The sequence below is a fragment of the Mustela erminea genome, chromosome 14 (genome assembly GCF_009829155.1).
Source record: "Mustela erminea isolate mMusErm1 chromosome 14, mMusErm1.Pri, whole genome shotgun sequence".
NCBI classification, from domain to species: domain Eukaryota; kingdom Metazoa; phylum Chordata; class Mammalia; order Carnivora; family Mustelidae; genus Mustela; species Mustela erminea.
The window spans coordinates 86,166,143-86,184,940 of record NC_045627.1 but is presented as its reverse complement, the minus strand read 5'-3'; the positions used below and the strand labels follow the sequence as shown (position 1 = coordinate 86,184,940).

Below are 18,798 nucleotides of genomic sequence, written 5' to 3'. Positions count from 1 at the left end.
GTCAGTTAAGCATCTGACTCTTGGTTTTGGCTCAGGTCATAATCCCAGGGTGGTGGGATCAAGCCCCGCGTCAGGCTCTGAGCCCAGCTGCCGTCTGCTTCAGATTCTCTCTCCCTCTTCCTCTGCCCCTCCAGGTTGTGCTCTCCCTTTCTCTCATACAAATAAATAAATCTTTAAAAAAATAGAAAATGAAGAACAATTGGATAGCGTATTCCCGGAGTAATATTCGAATAGGATAAACCTGCCTTCTGTGCTTGGCCATGTCCCTCGGTCATAACACCCACCCTTCCACCAGGGCTGCCCACAAAAGGCGCAGGTACGTGTCCTCCCACACGGAGAGGCCAGCCTCTCTGTCCGGTTTGAGGAGCATCTGCTTCTCAGCCTCTACCTCTCGTCTCCAGCACCTGGACAATGTTCCGTCCAGGGTACATCACACAGACCATAATCGGACAAAGAAAAGCTGTGAAGTTACTTGTAGCTGGGGTTTCAGGAAAAGTCAGAAGAGCACGTGCTGCATGTCATCTGGTGTCCACCATCAAGATGGGTGGGGACGATGATGGGAGATCCCGAGGAGGGTGGCGCTCCTGAGAATTCGGACTTAACCAGCTCTTTGTGCTGTTGTGACAAAAGCAGCAAACTGTGCATCCATGGAGAAATTCTGGAGTTAAGGAGTCAACCTCGAGACCTTGCAAGCAGAGAATCAGAACAGAGAAAAAGCTCTGCTGAACCAACTACCCACCGGAAGAAGAATCGATTGAGCCTGGAGATAAAGGGGAGAGTCAGCCCTCATGGCACCAGCCTAGCAGATTTAGAAAAGAATAAATAGGCATTAAAAATTCTGTTTAGTATGGTGTGATCCAAAAGCATACTCAGACCTAGGAATGTGGGGGGGAAACCCAAATGTCCTAGGGGACACATTCATTAGAGCCTCAGATTACAGCTTTGCAGAGAAAGAGCAGGGAAGGAACGTCCTGCACGACTTCAGAAAGACTGGTTCACACGTGGGCAGCTAGGAAAAACTCGGTCCTGGAAGAGACAAGAGAGGAAGGAAGCAAGCAAGTCTGCCTTCTTCATCTGAAGCTTGAGGTGGAGAAGATAAGGAGAAAGAAAAGCATAAAGATCCCAGCAGGATTAAAGAGGGAACAGCTCTTTACTAGAGGGGGTGATGGAGTGCAACGTGGAAAAAATGAGTGCAGCCGTGGAGTCTGTTCTTACTTTGAGAGGACTCCAGGTCAAAGGCAAAGTGCAGGTGTAAGTTAATTTTCTGCTATTTCACACGTCTCTCCAGAATGCTCAGTCCTCATTAGCCTATGTGTTCCCAAAACGCTCAGTCCTCATCACATGGTTCCAGTGCAAAGACGCATGGTTCTCCTTTGACATTCTGGACTCTCATTTGCTCTCCCTGCTTCGTGCCTCACGTCCCCACCCGTAAGCCCTTAACGCACACCATCCCCGCGGGCATCAGGGACTCCCCCCCACAGCACTGCACAGGGACCCAGCTGGGGACAGAAGTCTGCTCCCTCCCTAGAGGTGCCCACCCTGCTGTGTTCTGTCATAGGACAGACGTCTGGTCCGACTTCTGGGATTAGCCACGTGTTCTCCCAGCCCCGGCAGGCTCAGTGGTTAAAAGGAGGTGGAATTTCTGAAGGAACCTCTGGTGGTTTAACAGACTGAAGCCAACGTTCCCTCCATAGATGAGACACTGGTATCTCGGGTTGTAAACTAGGACGGCTTGTAATACTGATTTCACTCTTAAATGGGGTTGAAGCTGCTTGAGCACAAAGCGCGCACGCACTCGCACTCACACTCGCACTCACACTCACACCTCCGTCCTCACGTGCAGGCACACTTACACTGTCGTTCAGCATCGCCCCGTGGCTGGCACACTCGCACTTGTGGACTTACACACGCATACTAACACTCTCTCAGATGCATGTACACACATGTGCACACACACGTGTCCCCTGGGGCAGTGGTGACACACGGTGGGGGCCAGACCTTCTTCCTCATCATCCTTACGGTTTCTGCTTCCCTGAGGGTGGGGCGGTGTTACTACCACCATGGCGAGAGCTCCTGAAGGAGGCTCCGCCATCCGCAGGCTGGTCCCCACCCCATGCGACGCTGTTCCAAGGCACAGCTTCTGTCTCAAGAAAGAGGCATCTCCCGCATGTTCTCCTGTGATGCTCACCAGAGCCACGGGAAGGCACAGCTCTACCTCGAGGAAGCCCCCCCCACCCCAATTCCACTGTTTTCTAGCTGTTTCCAGAGCATTCCTCATGCGTCTCCTCGTCTTTGTCCCTGCTGTCCTTCTGCCTGGGACATGCTTCTCTCTCTGCCTTCCATTTGGCTTTAAAAGCTTCAACAAATCAAATGATGCCTCTTGCATGAAGCCCCGTCCCTGCCTCCCAAAGATTCTCCCCATGCAGATCAACCCTGCCTCGTCTGCACCGTCACAGGCAGCTCTTTCCTGCCACGGAGGAGGTGATTTATAAACATCTCTTCACACCCCTGCATTAAGGCTCCTCGCTCTGTTCGTATACCTTGTTGTAAGGACCTTCACGATGGGGAACACTTCTGATACATTGCTTGTAGTGCCTGGAGCTCTCAGCACTCGCCTTCGATGTGAGAGACAGCACAAAATGTTTTCAGAAATTCAGTTGCATACAAATATTCAGATGTAAGTCTCTTTGTTACCCCAGTGAGGACATATATTATTATGTTCCTTTAAACCGTATAATAAACAAAGTTTGCTGCACCAAATTTTATATGATGAAATCAAATATCGCACAGAATGTAGGAATGAATACATCTTGTCCCATACTACTGAAAAATAGTCAATCAATTTATTTTTCAAAGGTAGAATTAACCAGCGTTATGGTCCATGGAGTCAGAAATAACCATTATAATGAAAATAATCATTTGCAATTTAAGGGAAAGGCAACCATTGTAAAAGAAAAAAAAAGTTTTGCTTTTATACTGTATTATTATTTTATTATTTACAATTTAACAGACAAGTTGAATTGACCCATTTGAAAAACTCACCCAGAAATCTCCGCTGATAAAGTAAGAGGAGGAAGGAACCTAGGAGGAAGAGCAGACAGAGAGCGCAAGGCAGGCTGGAAACTGAGCCACGGGCTTCCCGCAGGCCCCCACGTCCAGCGCCATGGCTCAACGCCTTCCTGGCCCCTCACGCCTTCACTCCAGGTCCCTCACCTGGATGGGTGTGGTTTTTTATCAGATCTCACAGCTCAACCTAAATGGCCTGCCACCAAGTGGCCTGACGGGCCAGAAAATCAGGCGCACAGAGCTGACCTTGCATTCCCTTTCCTGTCTGCCAGACCAGGAGTTCCCTGCAGGCGGGGCACTGGGCTCAGCCTAAAACCTGGAAAGTTATAGGTGCTCAAGCAACCTCAGTGGAGAAAACATGCTCTCCCCAAGTCATTAAGTGGTCAGTGACAATCTTTGCCAGTCCGAATTTTTTTAAAATTAATTCATTTATTTGAGAGAGAGAGAGAGAGAACGGGGAAGGAGCCGAGGGACAGAGACAAGTAGACTCAGTGCTGAGGGCAGAGCCAGATGTGGGGCTCGATCCCACGATCTTGAGATCATGACCTGAGCCGAAGTCAAGAGTCAGAAGCTTCAGTGACGGGCACCCAGGCATTCCTTGGCCAGTCCAAATTTTTAAAACATCTCTAAGGTCATATTAAGGAAGAAATGGGCTAGAGAGGAGGTAAAGTCAATTCGGCCTTGAGCTTTGCACTGACACCCTCTGCTCCCTCAGCTTCTAGGCTAGGACCTGGCCTCCGCTACCTGCCCTCAGCCCTCTGGCCACACCTGCCACCTCTGGCCCGGCTTCTTGTCCTGGCCTCCTCCTCCGGAGGAGGAGACATGCGTTCGTGGTCCTGTGGGAACATTGGTGAGAACCAGTGCTGGGATCACAACTGATCTGTTCTGTCTGCTGGTCTGCCCTGGTGTCCATCCTGAAGGTCGCCCAAGGTCAAGTGTCAGCGCTCCCTGCCCCACTCTGCCTCAAAATGCCAAAGTGTCCAAATCTGAACTCCTCAGTCCCCAGATGGGCTCTCCTCCTACCGCTTTTCCACGGAAGGTCCAGCCCATCTCTGGCTCCAAAGCTTGGCCCGTGGTGACCTTTGAGGACCCCTCTGGTGCTCCCACAGACCCCGCAGACTTCCGCGTTGCCCGCCCAGACCAACCCTTGCTCCGAGACTGTTTAGCTGCCTCCCACCCGTGCTTCCTGCCTCCTCCCTTCCCTTCACAGCCATCCTGCACATTCCAGAAGGTCGTGTTTCAGAAACACTGCCTGATCATAACAGAAGTCCTGCCCTCACCCCCGCACGCGGAGCCACAGGGCTTCCTGCAGCCTGCGATCAGAGCCTCTTGCTCCCTCACACCCGTGTGCCACCGTTCCCACTCACACGTGTGTGCAACCGCTCGCGGGCCGGCTTCTCGCGTCCCGATCCCCCGCCGGTCAGGCCAGTCCTGGTGCCGGGCCGGGAAAACCACTGCGAATGAGGAAGATCCTCCCTGGGTGTGGAAAGCAGCCAGAGGCCATGTGGGCACCGTGTAGCGAGAGCTGTGACGTGGGCGTGCGCAGAACCAGAGACCCGCGGAAGGGACTGGGATGCCGGGCCGTTCTGAAGGTCGGCTGAGCGGAAGCTTGCAATGGCCGGGAAGGTCGATCCCACCAGGGGGCTGCGGCAGGAACGGTGCGAGGCCGTTGGGTGGGAGCCCGGAGGAACAGAACATGGCCCTAGCCTGGAAGCAGCTGCATCCCACAGGCCAGAGGGCCGGGCACCCCCGGTTCCACGGAAGGAGCCTGCGTATCCGTAGAGACCCCCCGGGTCGGGGAGGGGAAAGGCCGAGGAAGGAGCGGACAGCAAGGGCAGAGCGTGGGCGGCGGGAGTTGGAAGTGTGAGCAAGAGGCACCTTAAGTCCGCATGGAGCGTGTGGAGCCTGCAGTGAGGCCCTAGGGCAGCCAAGGCCAAAGCCAAGGTGAAGGGTGGAGACAGAGGAGGAAGCCCAAATGCTGTGCCCGCCTTCCTTCCACGGCCCCCACCGGCCATTCGCCCACACCCTCGTGTGCGTGGGGTGTTTGCGCACTCTGCACTTTCTCCTCGGCTCGTGCTCCTTCAAGGCCACTCACCTGGCCTTCGTGCTCCCCACCCTCCAGGTCCCCCATCCTCCAAAACTCCCCGCAGGGCCCCCCATTTTGCATGGGTGGTGGATGATGCTCCCTCAGTCAGCACCGAGCTGACCGTCCAGCCCGAGGGCAGCCTTTGCATTCAGAACTCAGCCGTGCCCTCCTCAGAGGGAGTCCTTGGTGCGGAGGAGAGAGGGCCCACCCTAGCGTGGCCGTGGAGGAGGGAATGGCTCGGGGGCCACGTCCACAGCTGGGCCGTCCTGGCTGTGCCGCTGACCAACTGGGTGACTGTGTGAGAGTCCTAGAGCCACCAGAAGAAGTCACCACATGCTTGGGGGCCAATAGCCACAGAAATGTATAGTCCCCTTTCTCGAGGCCAGGAGTCTAAGGTCAAGGAGTCCTCAGCATTGGACTGAGGCTTCTCCCCATGCCTGATTCCTGCCCCCCAGTGGCTACTGGCCACCGCCGGCCTGCTCTGGCTGGTCACCCCGTCACAGGTTTCTGCTGCCACCTTCACGTGGCCTCCCCACTATGTCTCTGTCTTCTCCTTTTTCTCAAAGGGGGCACATGTTATTGAATTTAGGGCCCACTGTCAGCCCAGGAGATGCTCATCTTGAGATCTTAACAAGACCCCATCTGCAAAGACTGTTTCCAAGGGTCCCATTCACAGGGTCAAGGGCTGGGAGTCAAACATATTCTTTTGGGCAACACGATTTCACCCACCACAGTGACCTCGGGCTCTTAGCCTTGATATCCTCTTAGTAAAAGGGGCTTATGATACCTGCTCTGAAAGGATTGCTGTAATTATTAGAGAAAACAGAGGATTCAGAAGCCGGGCTCATGGGGCAGGAGGGCCCATGGAGTGACAGCGGGGACATGGTTTTTGAAGAGGTGATGAAAATGTTCTAGAGTCAGTGGTGATGTTGGCACATCTCATCGAATGTACTAAAAGTCACTGAATTGCCTGCTTTAACAGTGAACTTAATGGTATTTGAATCATCTCTCGATCAACTGTTCTTTTTAAAAAGGAGCCTGGCTCAGGGGGCGGTGCCTCCATAAATCCAAGCTGCTGTTATTATTATTATTAGTATTGATGTGCCAGTCCCAACTACTATTAGAATCTTTTATAAAAGTCTAACATTTTAGGGGCACCCGGGTGGCTCAGTGGGTTAAGCCGCTGCCTTCGGCTCAGGTCATGATCTCAGGATCCTGGGATCGAGTCCCACATCAGGATCTCTGCTCAGCAGGGAGCCTGCTTCCCTCTCTCTCTCTCTCTGCCTGCCTCTCTGTCTACTGTGACCTCTCTCTGTCAAATAAATAAATAAAATCTTTAAAAAAAAAAAAAAAAAAAGTCTAACATTTTACCTCTCTTGTCATATGCCTCCCAGACCCTGGTATGAATTACATTTGAAATGAGAACCGTGGTGAGATGTCTTTGTGGTTCTACCAGAGCCTGCCCAGGGCTTCCCACGTGGTAGGGGACAATGCAAATTTGTCTTGATCGTCCATGAGTCGTACCCATGGAAATTACTTGCTGGCAGTGAGCCCTCCAGTGCCTGCGTGTTCACTACTAACCGCCGCCATCGCTGTAGCCAGCGTACGTGCGGTGGGAGATTGTGTTTACCCCTGGGCTCCCCCAGGAAAGAGCTGAAATTAGATTTCATGCCAACCGCATTTCCAACTGATGATTGGCAGCCTGATATTGAGACCAAAAGTCTTTTTTTTTGTAAGAAAATTCAATTAGCAATTGAACATGGAGCTAGTCCGGGTAATTCATATATTCTAATCGTTACCTTATTACAGGTAGTCAAAATCCATGCCTCTCTCCAGCTTGCCTGGGAGTAGCAAGAAAAATTGTAATAAGAACAGCCACATTAAGCCATGTTATTGCCTGATGCACTGTTGCTTTGGAGATTAAAAACTGAATTTTGAGAAAAACAAAAACTTATCTCGAGGAAATACAGGCCTCCTGAGTTTTCACTTTGAAAGCTCACAAAGTCAATTTAAAATTTTAATAGATTCCCCTCAGTTTCTATTGAAGGAAAAATGATAGGATTTTGCAATGTAAAGGAAGGCTACCTGTTTCCTCTGACTTTTTTCTCCCCCGTTGTGCTCCTCCTTGTACAGACCCCTCTCAGAAGAGCGCTACGGGGAGACCGGAGCGCTGGATGGCTGAAAGGTGCAGGGCTGGGGCATACAGGTCCCAGCTCTGCCTCCAGCCTCCCACCAGCCTTGGACAGTGGGGACAATCCCCAGAGCTGCAACCGTGTGCAGATCCACTGGGTGATTAGTGCAAGGGGCACAGCCCGGGCAGAGCACCATCGCAGTGGCCCTCGTCACCCCCAACCCCCGCTTTCTCTTCTTCCACCATGAACTACACCCAGTCCGCTGCCCGCCATGCTGGCCGGTCCCGTACCCTCCAGCATCCTCCCAATCCTCCCAACTTCTCCTAATGTCCCCCTAGAGAAGGTACCTGGGGTCTTCATTTTTCTGCCCCACTCTGGCAAGGGGAAAGAACCCCAACTTCAAAGTCTGCTGGGTTTAAATTCCATACTCTGAGATACTTCCAAATCCAAGTTTACAGCTAAATATCTTTGACATTCCACTTAAATTACACTCGCTTATCTAGCTTGGGGCCAGCAAGGGCTGTGAGAACATCAAAATTTTACATCTCAGCAACCCTGAATCCTTGAATTTTGTGTCCACTGTTGTTTCCAGCAATCTCTAGGGCTAAATGATTAATTATACCCACGACAGTCCAAAGCAATTATTTAATTAAGTTGTCCTACAGGCTGCCAATTGTTCCGAGCAAAGGGAGAGCCTTCACCCCAGTTTCTCAACATCTGGCCTTTGGATGACTTGAAAGATAAAAGGAGATATGAGAACATTTTTATGACTAAGTAACAATTTCTAAAAATTTTCCATTAAGTAGAAAAACTTTTTCAGTAATTTGTTTCTCATGATTACAACTTAGTGACATGTTTTACTGTGAGCGTCCAGCCTACTTAACGCTAACGCAAAAGAGAAAACGTTGCGGTATCAAATGAAATGTTGGTATCATCTTTGTTTTAGGGCAGGAAGGTCGATTTTTTAGCAAATCCATATTTTCCTTTCAAGTGTGTCTGTCTTCCACATTCCCTTGGCCTATCATTTTTAAGTACTCTTTCTTAATTGAGGCTATTTAAAATGAAATTTAATAAACAAAAATCCCCTGTTACCCATTCCAAACTGAGAAATCTAAGTCTTATTTCACAAAGAACTTTTTAAGAAGAGAGATACAAGCTACCCCAACAGAGTTGATGGCCAAAGTCATGTCCATGTGATCTGCTAGAGACACACAAAGACATGAGTTGGGGCACAGGCATCCCGGGCAAGATCTTTCTCTTTGCCTTTGTCTATAACTTCATTACATAGGACTGATAGCGCAAACCAGCTGAATATCAATGAACTGAGTAGAGAGGATTTGCTCACCATTTGTATTCCAAATACACACTTGACTCCTTTAAACCTCTTCCTTCCATACTATTTGAGTATTGAAATCCCATCATTCTATTAAAATCTAAGAGCAACTAAATAAAATGGGCCTTCAAGAAACATAGGACGGTGCTTGCTTCCACAGCACACAGGCTAAACTTGGAACAATAGGCATAACATGAGTGAATGACTGAAATAAGCAATAATGAATGACAAGGGAACATTTCACAAAGTCCCTGTTTTGGAAAAAGGCTGAAATTTTCTGAAGAAAACTGATGGAGAAACCAACTTTTTCAGCTATGTCTTAAGGACAAAGGCAGGCTCAAGTACTTGGGTTGATGCAATATAAATTATTTATTAGAGCTGCTGCCCTAAACCTGGAGCCCCTGAACCTCATCCATAGTTCCCAGTCTTCAGACATTATCTGCAAAATATTGCAATATACACACATGTGTATTTTTCAAGGGAGAGTGTAAAAGGGTTCATGTCTCAAAAAAGGCTAAGGTTTACTATGTTAGACATGTCTGCTTACAGTGCAATAAGTCTCACTTGAAAATGTGATGCGTTTCTCTAGTGGAGAGATGGTGGTTGCCTAAAGAATGGAAGTCCCTAGAAGCTTCCGTTATTATGTGGGAAGTCTTAAAACTGCCAGTTTACTATTACTCAAATTGCCATTTCTCCAAAGAAAATCCATCTTTCAATATCAAAAAGAGCTTTTTAAGTTAAAGTACTTTACTGTCTCACTCTGGAAAAGAGAGAGACAAAAACCATCAAGTAGGCCAATGTTCCCCATCACTTGAAGGAGGCTGACACCTCTGGGTTAGCTCTGCTCGTTTCTGGGAAGCAGACACTGCCTAGGTCAGACAAGCACTGTGGTCCATGGCCTGATACCACTGTCTGTCTCTACAAGGTGGAATGTTCAGCACATTTGTCTATTTTTTTAAAAGAACTTAAACTTTTATACCCAAATCTAAAAGTTACTTCAAAGGTTTTTTATTCTCATTCCCAGAAGTGGATTTATCATACTACTGCTCTGTTTCATGTCAGGGAGTCATGAATGGCTCGTCTGTGGGCAGACGTGTTATCAAAACACAAGATCTTCCTGAAATTGTCACGAGTTTGGTATTTGGAATAACATGTTAACAGCAGCCTCATCCATGGATGTGCCCTTGTTAATGACAAAGAGGACTTAAACTCCCATTTAAACACTGATTTATGGCCTCCACAGGCTAAAAGTTTTAACTGGATGACATAGCAGCCCTGAGAAATAGGTATTACAGTCCCATTTTCCAGGTAAGGAAACCAAGCTTCAAAGAGGTCAAGGTCACGGACCTAGAGCTTACCCCCAGACTGCCAGACTCTGAAGGCTGCCTCACCAGCCTCGGGGCTGGGACATCTCCCAGTAGTCTTGGTTCCTATGTGGAGTGATCCAACTTTAACACAGAGCAGAGGGCAGAGCTCAGCCTTCCAGAAGCAGTTCTAATGCTTCGTGCGCCTACACAGCTTCCTTTATTCACGGCTCCCATAAATATGTGTAGGTTTATACTCAACCTCCTATCAGAATCCTTTCAAATATTTAGGAAGCGTAGTTGATGGGGCTGAATAATTCACATGCAAGGATTTTCCGTTAAAGAAAAAGATTTCCCTTCCCATCTGCTAACTCAGATAGGGTTACTTTCTAAGCAGATGAAACATCTCTCAACTCTTTTCCCCAGAAATATATCTTTGAGAAGAAAAAAATTATAAATCAAAATTAAAAAAAAAAAACACATAGAGGCTAAACACAGTCAACTCTTTACAGTAAAATACTTGAAACAAAACATTTCCCAGACTTGTTTTCAAAACATTTGCAAGATGAATCCATGCAAACATGTGGCTCAGAAATGTCCTTCCCAATTAAAAACCTGAGAATATAAATAAATTGGCTTTTCTCCTTGTATTTCTTCTCTCATTAAGAACAGAGCCTTGGCCATAAACAAGAAACTACCCTTAAAATTATATATTTTTTTCTTATTTCTTCTTCAACAGGGGACTTATTACATTTGAAAATAGCACCTATATCTTGGAACCAATGGAAAGTGAAACAAACAAATACAAGCTCTTCCCGGTGGAGAAGCTGAAGGGCACGTGGGGGTCCTGCGGGTCACATCACAGCACGTCTGCGCTCCCTGCAGGGAACTGGCTCCCACCACCCTCCCAGACGTGGCCAAGAAGGGTAAGTGGGAATCAGGGTCATGCTTCCGGGGAGTGGGGACTCTAGCTAGGGGGCTCCAGGGCGAAGACAGCTGGAGAAGTTTCGTTGTCTGCATGTTGTGTGGGGGGATCTGGAGTGGGCAATATCTTGTGCGCACAGCATCACCGAAAACCGAAACCTCCATCACTGTTTTTGCAAATGGCTGCCTCAGACTCCTCAGCCTGTGCTGTGTAAAGTCTGGCTCAGAGGCCGACAAAATTACCATTCACTGTGGTCAGTGAGAAGCTACTGTGGGCTAGACCCAGGGTCGCACACCACCACTGCACCCACAATGATAAACAAGACAAGAATGGACCCGCACCTGCCCATTGGGCAGCTCCCCTTCCTCAGCAGGAGAAAGACAATGTGGAGCCTTCTTTATTAGCAAGTCCGTTTTGCAGCTGGGGTCTTTGTTATGATTTGCATAACATCCCCAGTCTTTGCCTGCGTGCCCCTGCAGAGGTGAATGGAATCTTGGCCACACGGTGTGGCTAAGGAGGGTTGCTTACTGTCCCTGCTGCCCGTGCCTGTCCTTCCTTCCTTCCTGAGACTGTCCAAACACTCCCGTGTTTTCTGGCCACCTGCTCCTGGCTCTGCTCATCAAACTTCTCTCCTTCTGCCGCAGAAGGGGGAAGAGTCGTTGCCTGGTGAAGCCCGGGCCACAGATCTTCCTGCCTGCTAAGCAGACAGAAACACAGGGGCTCTGGTACTCTCTGGTGCATTATCAGGAAACCTCCACCCCAAATGGCTGCCTGACCTTTTTATGTCCAGTATTACTTGGGTGCCACAGGCCACAGCAGAACACTTGTTTTTTTTTTTAAGATTTTACTTATTTGAGAAAAAGTGAGTGAAAGAGCTTAGAGCATGTGCATGAGTGGGGGGGGAGGGGCAAGGGACGAGGGAGAAGCAGGCTCCCCACTGAGCAGGGAGCCTATGTGAGGCTCTGATCCCAGGATCTGGGACTACGACCTGAGCAGAAGGCTGAGCCCACTGAGCCACCCAGGCGCCCCAGCCGTAGAACACTCTAAAAAAGGAGTGAGGGTAGCCACATTTGGCTGGGGGCCCTGACTTGGAATGAGTGCAACCAGATAGGAAATTCTGAACAATTTCCTGATTTTCGTCTCTGGCTTTCCTGTTCCTCTGTTGACAAGACATCAGGATTTCATAGATACGATGTCAACTGTGCTAACTCTGGGTGGTCTAGAGACATGTTCTTCAAGGTTCCACTTAAAAGACAGCACATTTCCTCTTTCCTGACTTAACACTCAGTACGGCATACGGATTATTCCTCTTCGTTCATTCCTCATCATTTTTATTCCGAGTTCAAACAGGAAACATGATCCTAAATGATTTCTTCTCATTTGTAAAACTTCCCTTGCACCTGTGAATTGTGTTTCCCTAACCTTCAATTCCGTTTCGTTGTTTCTTCCTGTCCCGGTGTTCTGCCTGTGTGACCCTGTTGTCCTCTATTTCCTAGTTTGCTCACAAGGTTTCTGACGGCGGGTGCACGCTGCCCCCGTGCCCTTCACACAGGGCGGGAGAGACCCGTCTGGGACGGTGACCCACCTTGACACAGATACTCAGGAGTGGAGACCCAGGGATCAGAGCTTGAACCCTCCCCCCCCACCCACACGTGAACAGAGCTCGAGAGAGTTTCGTCCTGCCTTTCTCCCGCCTCCCACCCATTTTAGAGCGACAGATTGAAGACTTGGAATCACAGAGACCCGCCTCGACCGTCCCAGGTCATGTTTATTTTACTCTTCAAAAGCTCTCCTGCATTCCAGACCTCAGAGAAGAGGTGATTAAGCTGTAGGTTTTCCGGTCATAAACAAGGAGGACATTTGCATTTTGTTTTCAAGGCGCTTGTCTTTGATCACCTGTTGAATGTACGGGGCCCACGTTGTGAGATTTATAACTTGACAGTTTAAGTGACACCCGAATACGTTTGCCATTTCACGCAGAAGTACAAGGCTCCGTGTCTGCTTGCCAGCCGTATTTTAGTTCCTTAACGAAGCCTCTGGCTGTCTGGGACTGTGGCTGGCACCGTAATTTCCAGCCAGGCCGACTCAGAGAAGAGAGCCCAAAGCCTGAATAACAATGTTGTTTGGTTAATAACGCACATTGGGGTGCAAATGAACCTTTAAATTGAAAAGGCAAGGCAACAGCTCTGTCCTCAACATTTTTCTCTAAAACTCCTTGTGATTGTTTCAGTGGAAGAGAAAAATATGACACAAAGTACATCTACACAACGAAAACGATATGAAACGTGATTCTTAAATAAGGGGACTCCTTGGGGATTGGAATGGGAGACCACATGCTTTGGGACAGCGACTCCAGTGAGCGTAAGGAGGTCACGCACCTGCCTCACTCCCACCCCCTGATTTTACACTCAAAAAAAATCAACGTAACTGCTGCGGGCTCCTCCTGCTCCTGCGATGCAGCAGCCGTGCCTGCCTTCCGCCCGCATCTTCTGTCCCCGCTGAATGTTCGCCAGGGCGAAGACTGGTTTGCAGGCTGAGGTTTTTCTGCAGATATTTGTGTTTCCTTTCACAGAGCAGCAGAAATAAATCAGCGCTCGGGGTTTGCACCGGCAGTAATACAGGCTCGAGCTATGGTTTGTCATTTTTACAAGGCCCTACGTTGGGTTTGAGTGAGAACCCAAGTGGCTCCTGGAAGGGCGCCTGCGGTCACATGGCCTTGTAATGTGACCTCGCCTCTGCAGGGTCCCGGAGTCCCCCCTCCCCACCCCTCCCTAGTGCCCTGCCCCCCCCCCCCAGCCGCCCTCTGACTCTCCAGGCTCCTTCCCTCCATCAAGGAGCCGGGCCAGAAGGCAGACTGATTCTAACACTGGCCTGAGCCAGAGAGAGGAGAAGGCTTGGGAAATTCACTGCGGGAGAAAAATCACATAATGCCTCCCAAAGGCAAATGTAAATTATGTTTGAATTACCCCTTCTTTGGGGATTATCTGTGCTGTGGTTCCCCTCCATTAGCGTGGGTAATTATGAGTCAAATGGAAAAGGCAATACTTCCTGTAGGAAGCCGGGTTCGCTCCGGCTGCCACGTGTCCCGTGTCCCCGAACACGGCCCCTCTGCGATGGGCCTATGCGATGGCTTCCGATTCCTAGACAGCCTCTCCCGTTCGTTCGGTGGAAGACAGTCACGGCGGCGGGAGCAGCAGCAATGGGAGTCTACAGCCCGTGCCAAGCCTGAGCAGAGCTGAGCATCAGGAAGGGGCCGGAACCACGTGGCCTCCGTCTTTCCAGCGGGCACGGCTGCCGCCTCTCGCACTCGACCACCTGCGCGCCCACACCTGCCCCGAGGCCCAAATCAGCTCCTCACGCTGCCTTGGCTGCCCCTTCCCAGACCTTGCTCAGTGCCATGGGCTCTCTGGCCCTGAGCTCCGAGCCTCCCTGCACATGAGCTGAGCCCCCAAACTGTCCAGGTGCAGATTCCCGTTGACACTTACGTCCCCTGAAACTCTGAATCAATGAGTGACAGAGCTGCTGCTGCCCTTGGCTTTGCGGACCACACTGCAGTGTGCTGCCCGCGTCCCTGTTCGCACTCAGTCCGTCAGGCGGAGCCCGTCCTCCTGCTCACTGTCTCTCTTGCCGGTCGCTTGTGCAGCTCGCCCATCAGTGGGGCCCCGGGGGCCGTATCCCACGCGGGTGTGATCCGTGTGTTTCACCCCCACCCCACCCCCGGACCCCTGCACAAGCCAGTGGCAGGACGGCAGAGAGGGCCTGGCAGGCAGGGACCAGGGATCAGCTCATAAATATTCACAAAGTGGCCTCAGAGGAGGCCTCGCGGGAGCCGACAGAGACCCTTTTTCACTCAGAGGAAAATCAAACCTAACTGGATTCATTTAATTTGCTGATCTGGCCACCTACAGAAGCATGGGCCCCGGCTTCATTGTTGCGGTCCTTGTGTTGCTGGTTGTATCACACCCAGCTGGAGTCTGTTTGCCGATCTCCACGGTTCCTGTCCCAAACTGTCACCGGCAATCACCCGCACTCCTGGCTTCCACTACTGTCTTCCCATGATCCATTCTCCCAGCAGCCAGCGTGCTTCCGTGCAGGGGCTCCCCGTTGTGCTCAGGTCACTGGAGGATGCTTCAGCCTCCTTGCCCTGGCCACAGTTTCCCCATCCATAGCTCATCTATACTCCTCCCTCCCTCCCTAGACCATGCAGCCATCCTGCCTGTTGCCACGACACTCCAAGGTCTCCCAGCCTCAGAACTTCTGCAGCTGCTGTTCCATCTACCTGAACACTGATCCCCGCACACATCCAGACCTCTCATCCTCGGGCTGCAGCTGCCTTCATCACACGCCCCCATGTTTATTCTCCTTGCACACGCTGTTTATGTCTATTGTTGCCTCTTCTACAGACTAAGCTTTATTTTTGTTGATTTTTTTATTGTCACCCTGTCTCCTAACCCCTCCTGGAATGGGAGCCTCATGAGTCCGGGACCTTGGGTTTCTCATCTGTCCCTCTGTCCCCAGCACCCGACCTAGTGCCAAACACACAGAGAGAGCCATCGTAGATATCTGTGGGGTGCATAAAAGATACACAGAGTCTGGTCCAGATGAGGGAGGAGGTATGATAAGCGTTTATTGAAATCCTAATCTCGACTTGCTTTTCTGACTTGAGTTGGGCTGGGTTAAGGCCCCCGTGCCAGAGTTTCCTCTGCAGCCTGTCGGGGGATAGCCTGTCTTTGGGAACTTGGCTGTGATGACTTTGAGAGGCCCGGGAACTGGTTCCTTCTTGAGCAAGACTCCGAGAACGCCTCGGTCTCCGCCTCGGAGACCGCTGGGCCATCCTCAGCCGCTAATGCTCCTATCTGTTTGGGGAAGGGCTTTTGTTTATAACCCCAAAAATGAAAATTCAGTCAAGCCACCAGTTTCAAATGTTGCTCTGCATATCAAAAATTTTAAATACGATTTCTTTTTTTTTTTTTTAACCGGACAGCCCAGATAGGTCGAAGTCATGTGGAGGTAATTTAAGCCTCTCTGTGTGCCGCTGATGGAAGAATGAATGTTCGCGGCCATGAGCCGGCCCCTCCCCCATGGTTTTTTATTATTATGTGGTTAGGCTGCTCTCTGAGCTTGCATTTCTCTGAATTCATGAGAAAGTTTGGACTTCTCTGAAAACTGCAGAGACAGGAAAATTGTGTTCATGTGTTTGTTTTCATTATCTGGAATTGTGTATTTTCTAAACGATGATCCAAGGCCACTTGGAAAAATCCCCCAGTCATTTATTTGACCCCTTCGTGGTCTGAAAGGTATAAACATCTAAACAACCAAGGCCCTTTCAGCGGGTTTTTCAAGGGGAGATTAATTGGGTTTTTTCTGCCACAGAGCTCTATGTTCCTTTGTATGATTAGCTGTATGTGTTCATGGTTAATCGGGAAGTTGGCACGGGAGGTGGGGAGGGGACAGACAGAGACATCAGCTTCTTTCACACCTCAAGAAGGAAAAGGGGTAAGATCTTCGCCCCTTTTAAAGGTGGCTCATTCTGGGGACACCAGTGGGTACCACTGGGGTTCATCTTTCTTCCTCTCTGAGTAGGCAGTTATCACCAGGAAGCATGCCTGCACCACGTAGTCACTAAGCTTGACTTTTTTTTCTCATAACCTTGTAAAAGTATGAGAAATTATACCTTTTCTGGTGCTTTATTTTTCCCTTCTCCATAAGGTTTCCAGATTTCTTGAGGGATCCCTAAATTCATGAATCAGCACGGTTGGGCAGTGAACAGGAACACTGCTATGATACAAACATTTTTCTTGTAAAACTCTGTTTGGAAGATCCCGGACTGACGGGGATTTGTTTTATAAAAGATGTGTCCCTCAGGATTATGTGACTGGAAAGCTGATTCAAAGCATGCCTCGGTCATTTTTGCTTTTGTCTGAAAGCGTGGTTAGAGCATGAGAGTTTTAAACGTGAAACAGTGCCGTTAACGCAGAAACCAGGCCGTCGCCGGCGAGGACCAAGCCCACCTCAGCCCCCGGTTTCCTCCAACCACATTTTATTGCAGAAACAGAAGGCTTTGTTTTTTTGTTTTTAATGTTTGCTTTTTGAGACCACCCTCCATGAATTGCTCTTTTTCTCCTAAAAATGCCTTTGGGATTCTCCCAGTAATTCATGGAAGAGTGCTAATGTTTTTTTGAGGAAACTTGATTAAAATGTAACCCACTTCAGAGGCTGCCTTTAGTTCAGAGGGAGTTCGACATCTTCTCCATCCGTGCGCCTTGATGTGCAGCTTCCTCATTCCTCCCAACTGTCCCACTCCGCCTCCCGCCCGCCCTCTGCTCCCATGGCAAATAGTTCAGTCTTTTTAGTTTTTCTTGACTCTGTTTCTTTCTATTCTGTCTCTTCTGTTTCCTTCTGGTTTTACTGCTAGCACCACCTCTTCATCTGACTCTGTTCCGTTTATCAGCTTGGCCGTCCCCTAGTCTCCAGACCACCATCGTCCTTTGCTCCTAACTTGATGTTTACATGATCGGCCACAAGAAATCAGCTGCCTGAAGCGGGTTCGTTAGTGTTTCCCCAGAAGGGTCATGCAGTCTCTCCTCAAAATACATTCTCTTTCACTTTCCTCAATCCCAACACTTGATCGTAAAGGGGAAAGCAACACATAGAAGACACTGAATCCGTCATCTTCTGGAGGGATCTGCTCTGTGCCACGTGCCGCCCAAACGAGCGGCCGTCAGCCGGCTCCTGTTCCAGAGGCTTTGTCTTGTTCATCATGTGCCTGTTTCATTGACTAATGGTCTTGACTTGTTCTGATCCCACCGTCAGCAATTCAGCAGGCTCACCGGATTCCTTTCTTAAGGATTTCCCACGTGGAAAGGGAAACCAGTCACTCATGGGCAGGAGGTTTGACAGAGGTCGTTGGGGTTGGAGATGAACTTTTAGAGGGAACGGGGCGGGGGGGGGTGCTGCCGGTGGCGGTGGTGAAGATAGTCTCCCCTTGGGCAAAGTGCTGGGGTCCAGAGTTACAGGCAGTGTGCTGGAAGCCCCAGAGAGGTGTGAAGGGAAATCAAATCTGTGTTTGCTTTTGGCAGCATAAAAGAGAAACCCTCAAGATGACCAAGTACGTAGAGCTGGTTATCGTAGCAGACAACCGGGAGGTAAGAACTTTCTCAAACTTCTCAACAGTTGGTTAAAATAAATAAATAAGTAAATAAATAAATACAGAAACGAAAATGTGTAGCAGGTTATTACTTGTTCTGATTTACTCCATATTCCATGAGCCCTTAAAAACATTGCAACAACCCATTGAAAAAAGTAGGTTTTGGTATTAGAGAGCACCAAATATGGTAAATGTATCTGATATTACCAAGTAAAAACCAGGACTTCAGGAAAAGCAGAGCTACTCTGTAGCTAAGGTCTCCAGAAGAAGTTACTTGGGGGAAATGGCAGATGACTTTAGAATATATTCTGACACATTTGGGAGGAAAGTTTGGTGCAAAATTGTCCATCCCTCCTGACCCAAAATGAATTGAAGGATCCAGGCCACGGGGGTATACAGCAGAAAACCCTACCTTCTGAAGCCTGCTTTGATGCTAGGTTAGTTTTCTCTCCAGTTAGTTTCCAATTCCATGACCATCATTTTAGACGATCTTCTCTGCATTTGTTCCTTGCCTCCAGTCCATGTTGTGAGTCAGGCAACTTCTTCTCGGGAAATCAGCCGACACCCGTGCATGACACCGGCTTGACAGTTGCTCAGAGAATCGTTCCCATGCAGGAAGGTCAGATGAGGGGAGAAGGGGATTCATTAACGTTTCCCCCTTCTCCTCCTTGCTGTTCGACTCGGTGCCATGAGCTCCTATTACTTTTACTGTTTAATTTTTTAAAAAACAAATATAAAGGAAATTTCTGAGGAAGTTAAAATCAAGTTGATGATATGAAAAATGGCTTTGGACTGCCTTCTCATT

The 18,798-nt window shown here is 49.3% G+C and overlaps 1 protein-coding gene across 1 annotated transcript in view; it reads left to right on the top strand.

Moving 5' to 3' along the window:
* Nucleotides 1–18,798, top strand: part of ADAM12 (ADAM metallopeptidase domain 12) — a 323,414-nt gene that overhangs the window by 224,487 nt on the left and 80,129 nt on the right. The window contains exons 6-7 of the mRNA XM_032313677.1: nucleotides 10,661–10,847; nucleotides 17,926–17,991. Of these exons, the coding sequence (XP_032169568.1) occupies nucleotides 10,661–10,847; nucleotides 17,926–17,991 (253 nt within the window). The remainder of the gene's footprint in view (nucleotides 1–10,660; nucleotides 10,848–17,925; nucleotides 17,992–18,798) is intronic.